We start from the raw sequence: 19,831 nt of genomic DNA, 5'->3' as shown, positions 1-19,831 counted from the left end.
GGCAAGACCTCATTTTTAATATATCATTGTAGTTTTAGTAAATGTAGTCAATAAGGCAAAAACTCTAATGTGATTACCTTGTTTTATTTTTTTATTGATTTTAATTTATTGTGTTTACATAGATTCTAGTGTCCCCCTGAAAGCATGCCCCTCCCCCGTGTTCCCCTCAACAACCCCCTAGCCCCCCTCCCTGCAACACACTGATTACTTTGTTTTAAACACATTATATGTTACATACTATGATTTAATCTTGTCAGATATATAAATTGTTTTTCATTTTTGTTAATACAGAAAATACTTTATAACTAAACATATTTAAAGGAAAAAGGATGTACAAAGATATAAAAAAATTCTTGAAAATATTATTTAACCGTCCAACATTTAAGTATATATAATATTTTAGAGTAGTTTATATAAAGTCTTCAAAAACAATACAATTTCCTGAAAGTTATAAAATTTTTAGTGGTTCCAATTCTGTTGTTAAATGTGATTTATTCCAATTCTGTTGTTAAATATGATTTGCTTCTAAATAAGAAAAAAAATTTTAAGATCAAAACTTTTGCACCAAAGCCTTAGTATATATGGTTTGGCATACAAGGAAAGGCCTGGAATTTAAAATTATGGCCTCTAGTCCAAAGCCCAATGTATAAAAGGCTCACCCTTGTCCACAGTTCACAGAAAACCTAAAAAGCTATCCACATCAATTACTTAAGAGGAAATTTACAGAGACTTGACTTGGGATGATAAACACAATTTAATATACAGATGATGTATTACAGAATTGTACATCTGAAACCTATTATAATTTTATTAATCAATGTCACCCCACTTAAGAGTAAAATTATAAAAACCCTCAATGAGGAATGAGATTCACTTCTAGAAATATTCTTCTTTATCATAAAAAGAACTAAATATTCAGAGCTAACTCTAAGCAAAATATAGTTTACAAAACTTTCACATCCCCATATTAGTTCTTGTATTCCTATCATGTGGAGCACATAAGTAAAATATCAATTTAATTCTAGGGAAAAAAAATATATACATAAAATGTATATATGGTAACTTGGTTTTACAAAAATGACACTGAAAAGGAACACTAATTTTTAAAAACTGTTTTCACAGTAAGAAAAAAATTATTATAAACTTACAATGATGTCATATTTCAAATTTTATCTTTGCTATTTAAAAAACAGTATAATCAGTTTAAAATGTTTGTTGTATAAATGACAGAAAAATGAGAATATTATTTTTAAACACCTATTAAAAGTAAAACAAAATGTTTATATATTTCTTATGAAATTATATTTATAGGAAAAGTATCTAGCCATTTTCAACACTATACTGTTGTGCCCACAAAATGGGAAAAGTTTGCATTTGTTTTGTTTTTTTAAACTCACCTATACAGAATAAAAAAGGTAGAAGATCTAGTAGCATAAAAGAAAAAGGTTTCTTTCAATAAACCAAGGGAATTAGAAAGAAAACAGAAAACTAAATATCATTCCTCAAAATGTGTTGATCATCAAGTCCTAGAGGAGCTTACATTAAAAAAAAAAAAAAAACTTGAAAAATGGGGAGGGAAGCCTAATTAGTAATATATGACTTTGTAAAAATGTCAAATTACATTCTTGTTGGACTATTTTATTCCTGAATTAGTGGTATATTAGTGCTCTTAAACTTTTTTTAAATTTTCTCTAAAAAAAAAATCAGTAAATAAAAGTTAAGAAAAAAATTTTAAAGATAGAAAGGAAAGAGGACTGAATGACTCTAGTATCTATGAATTGATTTAGGACTTCAAAAATTCTTTCAAAGTAGTACTTTTCATTAATAATTAAATCTTACTTATTCCAGGAGCCCATTTTCCCATTTATGATGTACATACGCTTTTGTAGACATTCCTTTTCCCCTAGGGCCTTAAAAGACTTTTTACCTACCCTTAATGAAAAACAAAAACATCATGAAAAGATGTTCAACATTACTACTCATTTGGGAATGGAAATGAAAACCACAATGAGATTGCACAAGGGTACAGAGTTTCTTTTGGGCACGATAAAAATGTTCTAAAACTGATTGTGTTGATGGATACACATTTGGTAACTAATAACCAATGAATTATACACTTAATTTGGGAAAACTGTATACAGGTGAATTATATTTCAATAAAGCTGTTAGCAAAATAAATAAAGAAATAACAACAAAAAAGTGAAATGTAAATAAAACATAAACCAGTAAATGCACTCTTGTAACAAGGCTGATAAAAGGGGTGAAGATGGTACAGTTATAAACATTTAAAAAATTTCTGCATTTTGTTTTTTCCATACTAAATACTATTATCCTCTAGCACCAATATCAGTGTATAAACAACCTATCTTTTAATATAAATTAAGTTAACATTTGGAATAGCAGTAAAAAAATAGACTGAAATTTTAATATTCTAAATAGTAGCAATCCAGTCTAATACTTTAACAATATTCACTCATTCCTTTTAGATTAAAAAGGTCTGACATACTTGTTCCCATATCTTACTAAAGAACTGTAAATTATTCAAAATGCAGGTTTGATTTACTTAAGAGAATTTATATGACTCACCTCAAGAAGAATAGGCTGTATGTATGAATTACCAACTGGTGGCATTTCCTTTAATTTCAAATTAAGAGTTGAGAAAATAAGAAAAATTAGGAGAAGCTATAAAAAACCAGTGTGCTCACTCTCATCTGAGGCCTGCACTAATTAAAACCAATGAGCGTGCAGCAATCATCCTTTCTTCATGACTTTGAAGATGTGGTTCCAAACTATATGCATGCAGTGTTCTCTCATAGATAGTAAACAATCTACTTCAATACTTCCTGTGTTAATTTTTTATCCCACCTTCTCTTTAAATAGTACTAAACAGAATTTGTGTACCTCTATTACTGCACGTACCATGTAATCATTTGTTTACTTGTCTTACTGACCTCTACTACCTTAATCAAATTTGAGCTTCGAGGCAGGACTTTGTCATTTTCACCTTTGACTACTCTGTAGCTAATCTATGACTGGTATGAATGGTTTTGAAGGAAGAAAACTGGAAAAACTCTCAATGATTTGTCTCTGAATTTCAAAATCTTTTTAATGACAGTCATATTGAATGAAACGGGAGGAATAAGAAATGCTTTTTCTGTAAATAAGAAATAAAAGTAGAATCTATCCTGCTGGAATAACTCCTCAGGTTTCCCTTATTCTTGTCAAGTATTTTTGACTCAGAATGTTTTTTTAAATATAAATTAACTCAATTTATTTTTCTTCTAAATAAACAATATTTACTAGCAAATACCAGTTTCTATTAACAGATTCTAATCTTTTATGCAGATCAATAATGGTACATATGCAAGGTATTCTGAGACTTAGACAAAAAAGAACAAACCAATTTCTAGACTAAACTCACTTCTTTTTCATTACCAGTGAGGAAAAGAGGGATGGGGAGAACAGTCCAAAGTGCAAATAAATCCAAACTAACATTACTTCAAAAGCAATAATAATTTTGGTTATAGAATATATCACTTGATTATAAATTAGAATTTCAACTTACAGCATATTTTCAGAATATCACGAACACAGATGTTTATCAGTGATGGATTCTATCAATGTGATTGGAGTACAAGAAACTGAACTTCTCCATTTTCCTCCCCCCAATTACTCTTTTATCATTTATTCTTTTGTTTGTGCCACATGTAAGCCAGAGGGCTTGATTTGTTTGTGTACTTTATAGAAAAGCAAGCCAATATCTGGTATGTGCAGTAATTTCTCTTCTAGTTGAATTTCTCATATATTTTACATGAAAACTGATAAAACATGTTTAAGCTAAAGGTTTTTTTTCTGCTATCCTAATATATGAAAAAGATTTAAGGTTTTTAAGTCAAAAAGTACATGTTATAGCAAATCTATATAAACAGTAAACATAGCAAGGGTTTATAAGAGGACAGTATTTCTGAATAAGCAGCAGTCTGGATTAGTATTTTTAATTAATAAAGAGCAGCATCTAGTATATATACCAAATTTAAATTAAATAAACAACTTTATGCAATATTTTATAAAGCAAAAAAATAAAGAGATTATTTTATTGTTACAGTCTAAGAATTTCTTAGTTAACTGAAATTGTCTCAGAACTGAAATTCAACTGAAATTTCATAACCATTTTTGGATAGTTAGGAAAAGCTGCAAAAGCATTGAAAACTCCAAACTTTCCCACTGTTGTTCTCATTATTTCAAGATTCAAGTAGTGCTTTCAAAACCAACAGGAACATCCAAATCTATTAAAACTATTAAAACACAAAATTTTCTCATTTAAAATTAATAATGTGACTCATTTTGATTCTCTGGAATCCAATAAACCTTACAAAGTAAGGTAATAACTGTAATTTCACCCATCAGAGCTTAACTACCAACTAAAAATTTCTCTGTCAAATGTTGTAAGTTCGATGTAAAATTATTGTAATTTAACTGGACTGTAATGCAATAGAATGGCTTTTATTTGAAAAGTCTCTATTTATAGAATGTAACTTATTCAAAAGCAGATATCAAATAATAAAAGTCTAGAACATGAATTAATTCAGAGACAAGAATATATCTTTATAGACAAATTTTTATAGAAACAGTAAAATTTCACAAAGTAAAAAATAATGGTTTTAAGAGGTAGTGAGAAAGCTCCTACTAAAGGGACGGTATGTATGTACTAAACAAAGGCAATTATAATCCTTACCTTTGGGCTGCTGTTTTTACTGTTGGTATCTGTGCATTAGCATGATGAAAACATCTACCATCAACTACAGTTCCAGAACATAATGATGTATTCTGTGTATTTTCACTGCAAAACCAAGAAAGAAAGAATAATTTGAACAAAAAATTATATACACATATGTAAAATATATCCTTTAAAATCTGAGCGCATGCACAAAACCACTTAAAAATTTTATAGATAAACCCAACTGGCCATGTTAAATTGTCCATCAGGAGCTTCCACTTTCTGATTTTGTCTTTGAATGTTTCCAATCCAGTTCATGTCAGAAGATAAAGAGTAGAACATTAGAACAGAAATCAAAAATCCTAAATGCTTTGTACTGTGAGATTTCTGGTAAATTACTTCAGATATATTCTCTCTCCTTATTCTCTGTTTAGAGACTATATAAACTATGAGTATTATAGTTTTCCTATATGAAAAAAAAAAGATGTTAATTGTGAAAAAACAAAGCAAGCCCTGGCCAGATAGCTCAGTTGGGTAGAGCATTGTCCCTGCATGCAAAATAACATAAGAAGTCCTGAATTCTACTTCTGATTCTGCCCCTGACTTAAAACTTACTTAGCCTTTATGTACCTCTGTTGTCTGTCTGCAAATTAACAAAGTACAAATGAAATAATGATTTTCAGCCCTATATCTACAGCTGTAACAGCCTAATCATATCAGTAACAGTGGTTCACAGTCAGTGACAACCACTAGAAAGGTGAGCTATATCTAGAAAAGAAATAAGGAATCTTTAAAGTTAAAAAAAAGTCCCTTATTGAGACAATCCTGACTAGACTCCCTATAAAAGATATGACCATCTACCCTAAAATGAATTCTACTTCTAAATATCATGACCAAGATTTTATTAACTGAATGAAAGTAATCTCAATTTATGAAATCCTAGTTTACTAAAAATTTTCTTGGCAATATTTTTATTTGAAACTAAGAAATCACTGAAATCAACCTCATTCCTAAGATTCAAAGCAAAGAATACACACACTGGGACCACTTTACTTCTTGTACTGGCAAAAAGTGAAAAAAGAAAGGTACAGGTTGGGCCAATTGGTCACAAAGACAGTTTTAGTGTCAAAGCCTTTATCTTTCTGTAGAAATGTGTGAAGTACCTATACCTCAATTTCTTTCTGTTGCTCAACATGTTAAGTCCAATTGGGTTGCCTTTTAAAGGTTTTAAATTTTCAGTCTTGTTTCGTCTTGCACATATCTTCCAGGAATCACCAGAACCAGTAGCAACAATTTCAGATTGATGATTTAACTGTAAAACAGATCCATAAATGTTAAAGAAACACAATATAATAGGATAACTTATCAAGAAGTATTTGAAAACCCATTTATTAAAAAGGAAGCAAAATGTACCAGCTATTTGGGAGGAGTGGGAAAGATGGAAATGGTATACATCTAAGAGAAATTCAACTGTAATACTATTTTTTTTCTAAGAAAACAAATATATAGCAACATGGGTATTTATGATATTTTTTCTTTTCATTTAAATACCTTCAAAGATATTTGAGAAAATTAAAAGACAAAAACAGAAGAGATGAGAGAATCTTAGGACAGCACTTTCCCAATTGTAAAAAATAAATACTTTCCTTGCTTAACAGGCCTTGCTACTATCTGTAGGGCACTACAGCCAAATATGGTAATAAGCCGTCATTTCAACTTTTATAATGACTCTGGCCTTAGCACAAAAGTTTCTTTATAAACACAGAAACTGAGAAGTCTTTTTACTTTCATAACTGCAAATGATAATATAAACATTATCAGTAACACATACTGTGTTATTTAGGTAGAGCACAGTATGACAACAGAGTGGTCCATACCTTGGGAAGCTCTTCAACAAAGAAATCTACTTTTATTGCATTCATTGCACAAGACATTTAAAAGCTGCTTTACTCCTGAACTGTGGTGGCACAGTAGATAAAGTGTCCACCTGGAATGCTGAGGTCACTGGTTCAAAAACCTGGTCTTCCCCGGTCAAGGCACATACAAGAACCAATTACATACTATGAGTTGATGGTTCTCAACCTCCTCCTCTCTCTAAAATCAATAAATAAAATCTTTAAAAATCAATAAGTAAAAAGCTACTTTCAGGTTCAAGACAAAGGTTCTTAGTTCTCAGTGATAATTTATCCAAAACACTATTTTAAAATCACTCTTATATCCTTTAATTGTATTTTTGAAACAATAATCCTGTGATTCTCAAACTTTCTGAAGTCAGGGCGCATTTAAAATCCTACAAATAACTGTAGGAGCGCTATATACAAATTTCTGAGAAATAGGTTATAATAATTAAGTCAAACATTAAAGAAAAAAATATAAAGTCCAAATGTGCTTTTATGGTAATTAAACAAAATAAATACGACAAAATTAAATTTATTCTGAAATTAAAAAACATTTTTATGTTACATTTTTTTTTTTTTTGTATTTTTCTGAAGCTGGAAACGGGGAGAGACAGTCAGACAGACTCCCGCGTACGCCCCACCGGGATCCACCCGGCACGCCTACCAGGGGGCAATGCTCTGCCCCTCCAGGGCGTCGCTCTGCCCCGACCAGAGCTACTCTAGCGCCTGGGGCAGAGGCCACAGAGCCATCCCCAGCGCCCGGGCCATCTTTGCTCCAATGGAGCCTCGGCTGTGGGAGGGGAAGAGAGAGACAGAGAGGAAGGAGGGGGTTGGGGGTGGAGAAGCAAATGGGCGCTTCTCCTGTGTGCCCTGGCCGGGAATCGAACCCGGGTCCCCCGCACGCCAGGCCGACGCTCTACCGCTGAGCCAACCGGCCAGGGCTTTATGTTACATTTTTAAAAAAGATTTTATTTATTCATTTTAGACAGAATAGAGAGAAAAAGGTAGGGAGGAGGAGTGGGAAGCATCAATTCGTATTTGCTTCTCGTATGTGCCTTAACGGAGCAAGCTCTAGGTTTCGGACAAGCCTCAGGTTCCGAACCAGCAACTTCAGCATTCCAGGTCAAAGCTTTATCTGCTGCACCACAAGTTAGGCTTATGTTACATTTTTTGAGTTATGCTTTTCAGAATTCATAAAAAAGGGGTTAAAAAATAAAAAAAATGACAAAAAAGTTATCTTTTTATTATATATATAGATACATTCTTAGTAAGATTCAGTAAATTCGGCAGGTCCCAGCACAAATGTGTTAGGTTTTTTTCATTCTTGTGTTTATGAGAAACATGAGCCTGATGTGTCCTAGCGATGATTTCTTCAATGTTTGTTTGGGCATATATCTGAAAGGCAAACTTTCATTTCTTCGTCAATCCATTGAAGAATTCCTCTCTTTTTACTCTTAATTGTGTTGAGTGCAGAAAAACCTCATCATACAGATCACCTTAACACCAAACAAAGGATAGAAGAAACTGGCCTCCAGTCTTTCCCGGGAACATGGGGGGTAGTGAAAACAATCCAGCACCACAGCTTAACAGCCTTTTGCAATCTAATCAAGCAAGTGGGGGGGGGGGGGGTTGGGCAGACTGTCAGCTACAGCCAATTCCCCATACCTCTGTCCCCCAAAAATCTAAACTCCAAAAACCATGTTGGTTTTTTAGTCACCAACAGGCACATATTTCTCTAGAATACCATAGGGCACACCTGGAAATCTTCTAAAGTGCACACTTTGAGAACCACTGCAATAGTCTAATACTGTTTTTACCCTTTTACAAGAAAATATAAGAATACAGCAACTTGTTGTCCCACTCCCCCAGTCAACTCTACAGAAACCTGATAGTTCCCTAAAAAAATTAGCTGCCATAAAAAAAAGCCTAAGGAGAGAATTCACTGTTCCAGTAGCATTCTTGTTTTTAGCTATATCTACATTACAAAGTTCCAAAAAGACCTCTTTTTGACATACTGCTCATTACTTTCTGTTCCCTGAGACATTTCTTTACTTCCTAGTCTTTTAGGGCCACAGACTTCAGACTCCTTCATCACTTTTGGTAGTGGCAGATTAGGTAATGCAAATCAATCTTCCCCTATTCTCTTTCTCTCTGGAAACAACTAGAAAAGCTGGACAAACTACAGATTCAAAAAAAAAAAAAAGTGTTTCAGGCATCTGAGGACTACTGAGGCAGTAAAGTATTAAGAATTAAGGTCGAGGACAAGAAAACTCAGAAATCTGACCCTTGATTTATACTTTTCCCTGAGGTACCTTCTGATTCCAGAATATGCAGCTGATAGCCTGGGCAAATCAAAATTTCCAACAGAGTCAGAGCTAAGGAAACAAAAGTGGACTTCAAGATCGTACCAAGTACAAAGGGCCTTGAAAACATCTCAAAATTTGGATTAGAATTATAGCCTATGAATAAGAGTGAATTAGAACAGTAACAGTCCACTCACAGATTGAAATCCAGCCTCTGGCTCTGGCCAGTTGGTTCAGTGGTAGAACATCAGCACAGCGTGTGGATGTCTCAGGTTCAATTCCTAGTCAGGGCAGACAGGAGAAGCACCCATTCGCTTCTCGGCCCCACCACCTCTGGCTTCTCTATCTTTCTCTCTTTTTCTCTCTCTCTCTTCTCCTGCAGCCATGGCTCAACTGGACTGAGTTGGCCCAGGTGCTGAAGATGGCTCCATGGCCTCTGTCTCAGGACTAAGAGCTCAGTTGCAGTGTAACGGAGCAACAACCCAGATGGGCATAGCACTGCCCCCTAGTGGGCTTTGCCCTGTGGATCCGGGTCAGGGTGTATGTGGCAGTCTATCTCTGCCTCCCCTCCACTCACTGAATAAAAATAAATAAATAAATAAATAAATAAATAAATAAATAAATAAATAAAAAGAAATCTAGCTTCCTATAATCTCAACCTCCAGTTCAATTAAGAGTAAATCAGAATTACCTGGTTCAAATTTTGAGTAAATCCGACCTGGGTGGTTTGTGAAAACAAATTGCAGTCTCTGATCATTACAGTTTATTCTGATTCAGTAGGTCTGGGAAGGCCTGAGAACTAGTATTTCTGACAAGTCTTGGATGATTGTTGATACTGCTTACCAGGGGACATGTGGAGAACCACTGGATTAAGCTAATCTGAGATTGCTAATGCTCGTACTTATTAGTCAGAAGTAAACGACATATATCCCCTCTGCACCAGGAAGATGGTGTGATCCTAGGCCTCAAATTATCTCTAATTTTTCATATGCAATATCTACCATTCACAAGCAGGCTCATTCAAAACCAAGGAAAACAACTGAAAATAGAAATAGAACTATAGAGGATGAAAATAATTGGGTTATCACTTTCATTTCTATTAGTAGAAAATACAACCACTTCTGCATTTCATAATCTTTTTTCTTTTTTTACAGAGAAAACATAGTGTTACTGTGGAAAGGTAATCATTTAGAAATCAAATAGACCTGTTGTCTTTTTCTGGCTATATAACTTTCCTTGTAATCATGAGACTATTTCATGCATTACAAAAGACATACACAAATTGCTTATCCCTGGAATGGAATGGGCAGATAGAAATTCAGTAACTATTAGATCTCACTCAATTAGAAACACACATATCTATCTTCAACTAGAAAGTCCAAAATTATTTTATCATGGGCTGCATTCAGCCAAAAAAAACTTAGGCCTGTCCAGTCATTTTGGTTTAGGTCTATTCTTGTTATATATATTTTTTCCTTTCTGTATTTTTCCAAAGCTGGAAACGAGGAGGCAGTCAGACAGACTCCTGCATACGCCTGACAGGGATCCACCCGGCATGCCCACCAGGGGGCGATGCTCTGCCCATCTGGGGCGTCACTCTGCTGCAACCAGAGCCATTCTAGCGCCTGAGGCAGAGCCCACAGAGCCATCCTCAGCGCCCGGGCCAACTTTGCTCCACTGGAGCCTTGGCTGCGGGAGGGGAAGAGAGAGACAGAGAGGAAGGAGAGGGGGAGGGGTGGAAAAGCAGATGGGGGCTTCTCCTGTATGCCCTGGCCGGGAATCGAACCCGGGACTCCTGCACGCCAGGTCGATGCTCTACCACTGAGCCAACCGGCCAGGGCCTATTCTCGTTATATTTTTAAAATAACTTCTGCCAATCTGTCTTAAAGTGGGTCACTAGATAATCACCATCAACATCACTTGGAACACTTTAAAATGCAAATTATCAGAGTCCACTCTAGACCTCCTAAATCAGGAACTCTGGGAGTGGGGTCCAGTCATCTGTTTAATCAAACCTTCCAGGTGATTCTAATGTTCACTAATGCCACAGCTCTAGATAATTTTGATATACAGTTTGTCCATAAAGTCATAGTGCACTTCTGACCGGTCACAGGAAAGCAACAAAAGACGATAAAAATATGAAATCTGCACCAAATAAAAGGAAAACTCTCCCAGTTTCATACCTATTCAGTGCAATTCAATGTGGGCTCACGCACAGATTTTTTTAGGGCTCCTTAAGTAGCTATCCCAGATAGCCTCTACAGACGCGTCACTGACTGATGGCCTACCAGAATGGGGTTTCTCCATCAAACTGCTGGTTTCCTTCAACTGCTTATTCCACTGAGTAATGTTATTCCTATGTGGTGGCGCTTTGTTATAAACGTGCCAATATTCACGTTGCACTTTGGTCACGGATTCGAATTTAGCAAGCCACAGAACACACTGAACTTTCCTCTGTACCGTCCATATCTCGACTGGCATGGCCGTGAGCTGCTCTGCTGTATACACGGTGTTACGCCATCATCTGCGCATGCGCATATGCGGCTACGTCATCCTACAGAAACTGGGAGGGTTTTCCTTTTATTTGATGCAGATTTCACATTTCTATCATCTTTTGTTGCTTTCCTGTGACCGGTCAAAAGTGCACCATGACTTTACGGACACACTGTACAAGTATCATGTTAAGAATCTTGGAAGCAAAAGGTTTTCATTAAAGACTGATCATATAATTTAATTCCTTTATTTGTTAATAACAACTAATATTTACTGAGTGCTTACTATAAACAGGCATTATTTTAATTACTTTTTATTAATATCTCATTTAAACTCCATATTTTATACATTTCAGTAGTTCTTTATTGTGGGATTCAGCAACTGCACCTGAAACATCAGATCAATTTACCTGATGCTATTGAATGACAGACAAGATTAATATGCTCCAATTTCTCACTTCAGTTTTTTCCCCCTTCAACACAATGTTTCCATCACATCATTTAAACTTTATTGAAACCCTATCCCTATGTTATGAAAATCACTGAGCTTAAAAAGCAACATTACTTCTCCAAACTAGTTAAATGGATATGAACAAAGACTGATCTGTCTCCTGTAAAGTACAACATAGAAAATATAGTAAATAATATTATAATAATTGTATAATGAGGTGGGCACTGGAAATATCGAGGGGAATATTTTGTTAAGTACTTGATTGTCTAACTACTAGGCTGTACACCTGCAATTAATACAAGGCCCTGCCTGGCTGGCTCAATGGATAGAGCATTGGCCCAGCATATGGATGTCCCAAGTTCGACTCCTGGTCATGGCACACAGTAAAAGTGACCACCTGCTTCTCTCCCCCCGTTTTTCCCCCTTTTCTTCCTCTTCCCCTCCTACAGCCAGTGGCTCGACTGGTTTGAGCATATGCCCTGTACACTGAGGATAGCTCAGTTGGTCTGGGTGTCAGCCATGGGTTCAAAAAATAACTTGGCTGATTCTAGCATTGACCCCAGACAGGGACTACCAAGTGGATCCCAGTTGGGCACAGGTGGGGAGTCTGTCTCACTATCTCCTCCTCTCCTCCCATCTAAAATAATAATAATAATAATAACTATAAACTAAAATTTAAAAATATTTAGATTTGAAAAATGACTCTGATTCCAATGCCTATGCTTTCTTATACTACACTGCATGAGTTTGTATAGTGTTGTTTGATAATAAAAGACAAAAACAAGCAACATTACTCCACAAGATTCAAAATCATTAGGATTCAGAACATCTCAAAAATCAAAGAAACTAAACGAAAAATTCCTTTATATAAATATGTACAAACTTAATACTTCCTCTTAAGAACTATTTAAAGTTACCTCATCCAATATATAGGCATATAACTCAGCTAATTCAACCATATTACTGATTAACCCACTTATGCCAGAGGTTGAAATTTCTGAAATTCCGTTCAAAACTTTTCCAAAAATTCACTTCACTTTTTGACAAGCTCCCAGCACGCCAGTATCTGCAGCAGTAACTAACTCTGTACCATGTGATAACATGTACCCTCAGGAGGCAGATGTGTAGAAAAACAGGCTTCAGTAATGACCTTGAGCAGCAGCATATAAATAACTCCCATGTCACTACCTTTCCAATAAAGAAACACCAGGCATAAATGAGTTACGTGCTTATCATTTTCAAATTTTCTTTTTGAGAAAGCATTTGGACACAACAATAGACAACCTAAAGTCCATCATTAAAACAACATCTATATTAGCTAAAATCTTAAATTTCCAAATTACCTTGCATATGTGCATGTGTGTGTATCTCTACTTCAGTTAACGACAAAACCACCAGCATTTCTAGCTTTGTCAGATAGCTCTATCTCATGAAAAACAGGTTATATTGTCAAATTCCCTTAAAAAAGGTTCCCTACCATGTGCTATACTTAGAAGGTAGATAAAAAAAATCACTCAATAGGAAAAATCCAGGATGTAAATCAGATTAGAGCACTATTACCACTAAATGTCTTATCTTTAGCCTGGAGGTTTCCCACCCCTATCTCCCCCTCCCTTTAGCAGCCTAATAAGAATTTTCTTACTAATGCAAGCATAACATCAGGAGAACTGCTGTGGACAGCAGATGGTTACCAAACCAACTATAAGCATGGGTCTTACTGATATCAGATAAGCAATATAAACACATCATTAACACTGCATTTGATAATGAAAATGTATTTATGCAAGATTTGCTAGTCCCACTAACTATGTGGATTAATTAGTCTCCTAATTCTCACAACCATCCTTTAAAGAGGGCAGTTTTAGCAGGCATAGAATCGATACTCTATGTAATTACTCTACCACCCATACAAAAAAAGCTGTTTCTCTCAATTGGATATCAAACTATATACAACAGATTTTACACAGTATAAAGACAGGTACAGGGACTTGGTAACATGTTCCTCTAGCAGGGGTCCCCAAACTTTTTACACAGGGGGCCAGTTCACTGTCCCTCAGACCATTGGAGGGCTCCCACATACAGTGCTCCTCTCACTGACCACCAATGAGAGAGTTGCCCCTTCTGGAAGTACGGCGGGAGCTGGATAAATGGCCTTAGGGGGCCAAATTGCGGCCCGCGGGCCGTAGTTTGGGGACGCCTGCTAGAGGGACAGATAGCAAATATTTTAGGCTTTGTGGGTCGTACATTCTCTGTCAAAACTACTCAACTCTGTCCAAATAATTTAAAGCTGTTCTTATAGCACGAAAGCAGTTATAAATAAGGTGACCAATCGTCCTCCTTTAGGGAGGACAGACCTCCTTTTGTAAGTTCTGCCCTCCCTCGAAAAGTGTCCTCATATATGTCCTCCTTTCCTTTTGATATTGGAAGACTAATCTGTAAATGTCCATATTCAATCTGTTGGGCAGATAAAATATATTATGCTCACTTTGTTAAAGATGGCACTGCCCACGAGGAGGCTGTTGCCCAGGTGATATTAATGTGTGTTGGGGGCGGGCTGTGGGCAGGCAGAATCCTTGTAACCTGGGGCTTGGTTTTAGGATTAAGCCTTTCTCACCCTTTTTGATGTGGGGTGATGCAACCCCATCATGCCTCAGAGAAGTGACTTTGTATTAGAGATTTCCCCTATTTTGTATATTGGATTAAAGGTTATGAAGCTACACTATAAAGTGGGGGCAGAACGGGAGCTTGCTCTCTTGGTTCCTGAGATTATCATTAGAGGCAAGAGCAGAGAGGAGAGGGGAGAAAGGCCATGTGGAGGAGGCCAGGAGAAGCAGCCAAGATGGCGGAGTGTTGAGAAGCCAGTTTGTGCAGAGTTTGTTCAGGGAGAAGGAAGGAGATGGGGAACAGAGGTGAGTAAGGTTGGTGAGCTAGAAACCTTTGATTCCAGGAAACTCGGATAAGTCAGTAGCTTTGTGAGCACTGAATGTGGGTTTTGGAGCCCAGTGTGTGTTTTTACTTGCCCGCCGGGTGCAAGTTAGGATTAAAGAAGATGTCCCACCAGTTTTTGGCTCCGTTGTTTCTTTACCGACTGTCCAAATCCATTGCGAACCTGCATGGGCCAGGCTGCTGTGATGGTGGCCCTGGCCTTGTATACTGGCTTTACACAATCGATGCAGAGTTGATACATTGCATGTGATGTGACGTATTTGTATCTAATGAGTATGTTTTCTTAAGCCGGCTCAGACCTCCCTTGTAGCTGGATGCTAATAAGGGATGATTGAATTATGGTGCAGATAATTTTGAGGAATTGTGGCACCACTCCCTACCACAAACAGAAGAAGCGATTATGCAGCTGCCTTTGTCCAAGGCCCTTTGACCAAAGGCCCTTTGATGAATCCATACAACCCCTGCCCCATCCCTTTCTCAGGGCTGCTGACACCCTTTGCTAGTCTTAGTTCACCTGCACCCAGGCACTTTTAAAATAAACTTTTCTTTTGGAAGACACTAGCCTCGTGTTTTTGGTTCAGCCAGTGGTTTCTGCCTTTCACAAACTATTCTAGTTCATAGTCCATATAGATTGTGGACGAGATTTGGTTTGTGAGCTGTGGTTTGTCAAACTCTGTATACCATTAATCATTAAGTAATTAATGAGCATAGCCATTTACTAGAATTTAAGCTCCACAGGAACAAGAAGCTTGTCTGTTTTCCTGCCTAGCATTTAGAACACTATGATCAATACAAATTTGTCACATGAATAAGTACTTTATTAGGGCAGCTAAATGTGCAAAAATTACCTATATACTGTATGTGGTACCTTCAACCCAAACATCATACATCACATAGTCAATTTATTTAAAACCTAAGTATTCAGGAAATTTAGCAACTAAAAACTTCATGTAAGATGACCTAAAAGAATCTACTAAATGATTAAAGACATTAAAAATGTATATTAAAGATATTTAAATTCTTATAAGAAAAAGGGCAACTGTAGGAGGAAAAAGAGGTAGAGGGAGGTAGAGGGGTATAGTGGGGGACAGATGGTGATGGACGGAGACTTGACTTGGGGTGCTAAATACACACACAATATACAGATGATGTATTATAGAACTGTACACCTAAAACCTGTATAATTTTATTGACCAATATCACCACAATAAATTCAATAAAAATATTTTTTAAAAGAAATATTTTTGTAAAAAACAAAAAAATTTAAAGAAAACCAACAGTTCTACAAATGATATCACTGAAATGTTTTTAAAAATACATATATAAATGGGTAGATTAAATGGCAGATTAGCTATAGCTGAAGATAAGTCAGTGAATTCAAAGATACATCTGAGGAAATTATCTATGTTGTACAGGGATGGTTTCTTTTTTTGCTCTTTATTCATTTTTTCTTTTAATACACTAATTAATATGGGTTAAAGAATATGAAAAGAAAAATGATGGTCTTTATATGTCAAATAAAAGTTCTAAGGATAATAATGTGGACAGGCAGAGATAATGGCTAAAATTTTTTCATAACTAAGGAAAAGACATGCATTCTAAAGAGGCACAATGAAATTGCAGAAGCCCCAAAGCAAAGAGGTTAGTCTGTGAAAGAGAAGGGAAAGAATACTAAGACATTTGGAATGAAAATAAAGGCTTTCTCCATGTGTATTTTCAAATGGAGAAAAGGAGTTAAATTAGTTTAAACTAATGATCCATACAGACCTAAATCCATATTACCTACAAGCTATTAAAAATATGTAAACCCTGGGATAAACAAAGACTTTCAAAAAAGATAAATAGGAATGAATAGTTTTTAAGAAAATCAACTACTAAATCTTCAATTTCCATTTTTACACTTAAAATTAATTTAACACCTATCGAAAAAAGCACCATAAAAATCACATAGCTCACAAAAATTAAGAGATATTTCAAAATAAATATGAAGCACTGAAATAGCCCCTAATTTTTGTGAGCAGTATATCTCCTTCCCCTTTACTCCTTTCACAGTAGACCATTTTCCACTTTACAAACCAAAGACATAATTCTCACCTATTGTATTAGAGCCTAACAACCTCCTGAAAGGAATAATTTGAAATATTAGTATCTGGAACCTCTTTTGGCATATTAAATAGTAGTAGGGCTTCATATCTCTCCCCGTTTTACATATACGTATATTTCTGTTAAAGGTGAACTATGGAATAGAACCTGGGTATTATGAACCAAAGTAGGGTTTTCTTAATTCAGCTACGCTACAAAATGAAAAAGCAAAAGTTATGAAAATTTACATTTCAAACTCTGTATCTTCTACTCCAATTATTTTCAAGAAAAGCACTGCCCCAAAGAGAAAATCAACTCAAAGAAAGCAAAAGTTTTTAAAAAGACTGAAATCTGTTGAGACTTACTACAACAATCAGGTTAAACTCAGGTCAAAATTAAGGCCATATTTTTCTGTCTTGGGATTCTGAACTGAAATGGTTGTCTTTAAGATGACAATTAACAGGTATATTTGAAATAAAAAATGAAAAACTTTTATAGATAAACATCACACCTGATTTAACTGACTAGCAGGTCTATGTAAACTTGCTTAGCCAAATAAGTTCAATGCATTTTCCGCAGACTGAGCTAAATATGCAGGTCCAAATTATAAAGAAAATATATAAACGAAAAATTATAAAACACTTTACAAAAAAATATATTAGTTAAAGCAACCCAAATTTAACAAGATTTAAATATTTTCAATTACGTTGGTAAAAAAAGAATCAAAGCCAATGAATGGCCTTAATGACTGGATTACAAATTATTTTTAACTTTTAAATGTTAGATTGCTATGTGACTTATTGGCATTTAAGTAAAAAAAAAAAAAAAAAAAAAAAAAAAAAAAAAGAATAATAATGCTATAGTAAAACTCTTTCCATACCCATCTGATTATTATGTGACCAAGATTTCTCAGCACTTATCTAAAAAAAAAAAGTTAAAAAAAAATTCTTGCTGAAAGTTTTATTCTAGCAGTAGTAAATAATATTTATGGATGCATGAACTAAATGAATAAAGAAGGAAAACATCAGCACCATCCATTCCAAGAGACATTTCTAATATAATTCCACAACAGATTTAATAATTGCAACTCTCTGCAATAGTTGGAATTAAATATTTATTTATAACTATAAAGATAACTATATCTGGTAAAGAAATAGAAGCTTTTATGATTTAATATAAAATTTCAGTATCTTTTTATGAAAGTATAATAGGATAATTTAAAACTTTTCAATCAATCAAAAAGTACATCATAAGAAGTTAATAAACGTATCTAAAAACACATAATATAAACTGAAAATTTTGCAAGAAAACTAAAAGGCAATATAAATTTAAGAAAAAAAGGGTACAATATAATATTTCCAAATGTTAAAGAGGAGATGGCACATATATTTTTTAAACAGATGATGCTGAATATCAAATCATAATTATCTTTAGATATCACTGGATACATGTCATATAAAACTTATTTTAAAATATTAGCATTTATATACTTAAAAATGTGTAATAAGGTATATACTTTTTTTAAAAAAATTAAGAGTATTTGCAAGCAAAAAATAAAATCAAAGGCCAATGTCATAGAAGTTAGTGATTTTTTTCCACAAAATTCACTAGTTCTCTACCTGAAGACGATCTAACAGCAGCTCTCAAGAAATCAAGATGTTAAGGCCCTGGTCAGTTGGCTCAGTGGTAAAAGCCTCCACCTGGCATGTGGAATTCCCAGGTTCTATCCCCAGCCAGGGCACACAGGAGAAGCTCCCATCTGCTTCTCCACCCTTCCCCCTCTCCTTCCTCTCTATCTCTCTTCCTCTCCAGCAGCCAAGGCTCCATTGGAACAAAGTTGGCCCAGGTGCTGAGGATGGCTCCATGGCCTCCACCTCAGGTGCTAGAATGTCTCAGGTTGCAACAGAGCATCGCCCCTGTATGGCCAGTATCCAGAGCCACCATCACAGCAGCCCGGCCCATGCAGGTTCACATTGGATTCGGACAGTCGGTAAAGAAACAACGGAGCCAAAAACTGATGGGCTGTCATCTTTAATTCTAGCTTGCACCCGGCGGGCAAGTAAAACACACACTGGGCTCCAAAACCCACTCACATTCAGTGCTCACAAAGCTACTGACTTATGCAAGTTTCCTAGAATCAAAGGTTTCTAGTTCACCAGACTTTATTCACCTCTGTTCCCCATCTCCTTCCTTCTCGCTGCACAAACTCTACACTAACTGGCCTCTCACTCAACACTCCACCATCTTGGCTGCTTCTCCTGGCCTACTCCATGTGGCCTCCTCCTGCTCTCTGCTCTGCTCTCTCCTCTAATGATAATCTCAGGAACCAAGAGCGCAAGCTCCTGTTCTGCCCCCATTTATAGTGTAGAAATCAAAACCTTTAATCCAATATACAATATAGAAAAGTCTCTAATACAAAGTCACTTATCTGGGATATGATGGGATTGTACCACCCCACATCAAAAAGGGTGGGAGGAAAAAAAAAAAAAGGGTGGGAAAGGCTTAATCCCAAAACCAAGCCCCAGGCTACAAGGATTCTGCCTGCCTTTAGCCTACCCCCAATACACATTAATATCACCTGGGCAATGGCCTCCTCATGGGCAGCGCCATCTTTAACAAAGTGAGCATAATATATTTTATCTGCCCAACAGCCCCCTAGTGGGCATGCCGAGTAGATCCTATTCAGGCGCATGCAGGACCTTGTCTGCCTCCTGGCTTCTCACTTCAGAAAAATACAAAAAAAACCCACAAACTCCCCCCCCCCCCCCATCAAGATGTTAAAATAAAAGCTAAAGAACTTCAGGTGAAAACAGGGACATAGGTAAACGCGGTACTTGAATCTTTCAACAGTGTTGGTCAAATAAGTTTGTAAATATGATATATATGTTTGCTCGCTTGTGACTTATATTGGGTGTGGGGGACAGGCTATAAGCAGGCCGGGT

The 19,831-nt window shown here is 35.8% G+C and overlaps 1 protein-coding gene across 8 annotated transcripts in view; it reads right to left on the bottom strand.

Annotated features, from left to right (window-relative positions):
• SENP6 (SUMO specific peptidase 6) overlaps positions 1–19,831 on the bottom strand; it is a 139,302-nt gene that overhangs the window by 70,311 nt on the left and 49,160 nt on the right. For 5 of the 8 annotated variants that reach the window (XM_066253854.1, XM_066253882.1, XM_066253858.1 and 2 more), the window contains 3 exons: positions 5,887–6,029; positions 4,736–4,840; positions 2,587–2,634 (listed from right to left, as the gene is read on the bottom strand). In XM_066253854.1, coding sequence (XP_066109951.1) covers positions 2,587–2,634; positions 4,736–4,840; positions 5,887–6,029 — 296 coding nt within the window. The remainder of the gene's footprint in view (positions 1–2,586; positions 2,635–4,735; positions 4,841–5,886; positions 6,030–19,831) is intronic. The other 3 variants (XM_066253864.1, XM_066253870.1, XM_066253874.1) reach the window with 1 other exon arrangement.

Source organism: Saccopteryx bilineata, chromosome 1, assembly GCF_036850765.1.
Source record: "Saccopteryx bilineata isolate mSacBil1 chromosome 1, mSacBil1_pri_phased_curated, whole genome shotgun sequence".
In the NCBI taxonomy this organism is placed as follows: domain Eukaryota; kingdom Metazoa; phylum Chordata; class Mammalia; order Chiroptera; family Emballonuridae; genus Saccopteryx; species Saccopteryx bilineata.
This window is presented reverse-complemented; position numbering and strand designations above follow the sequence as displayed.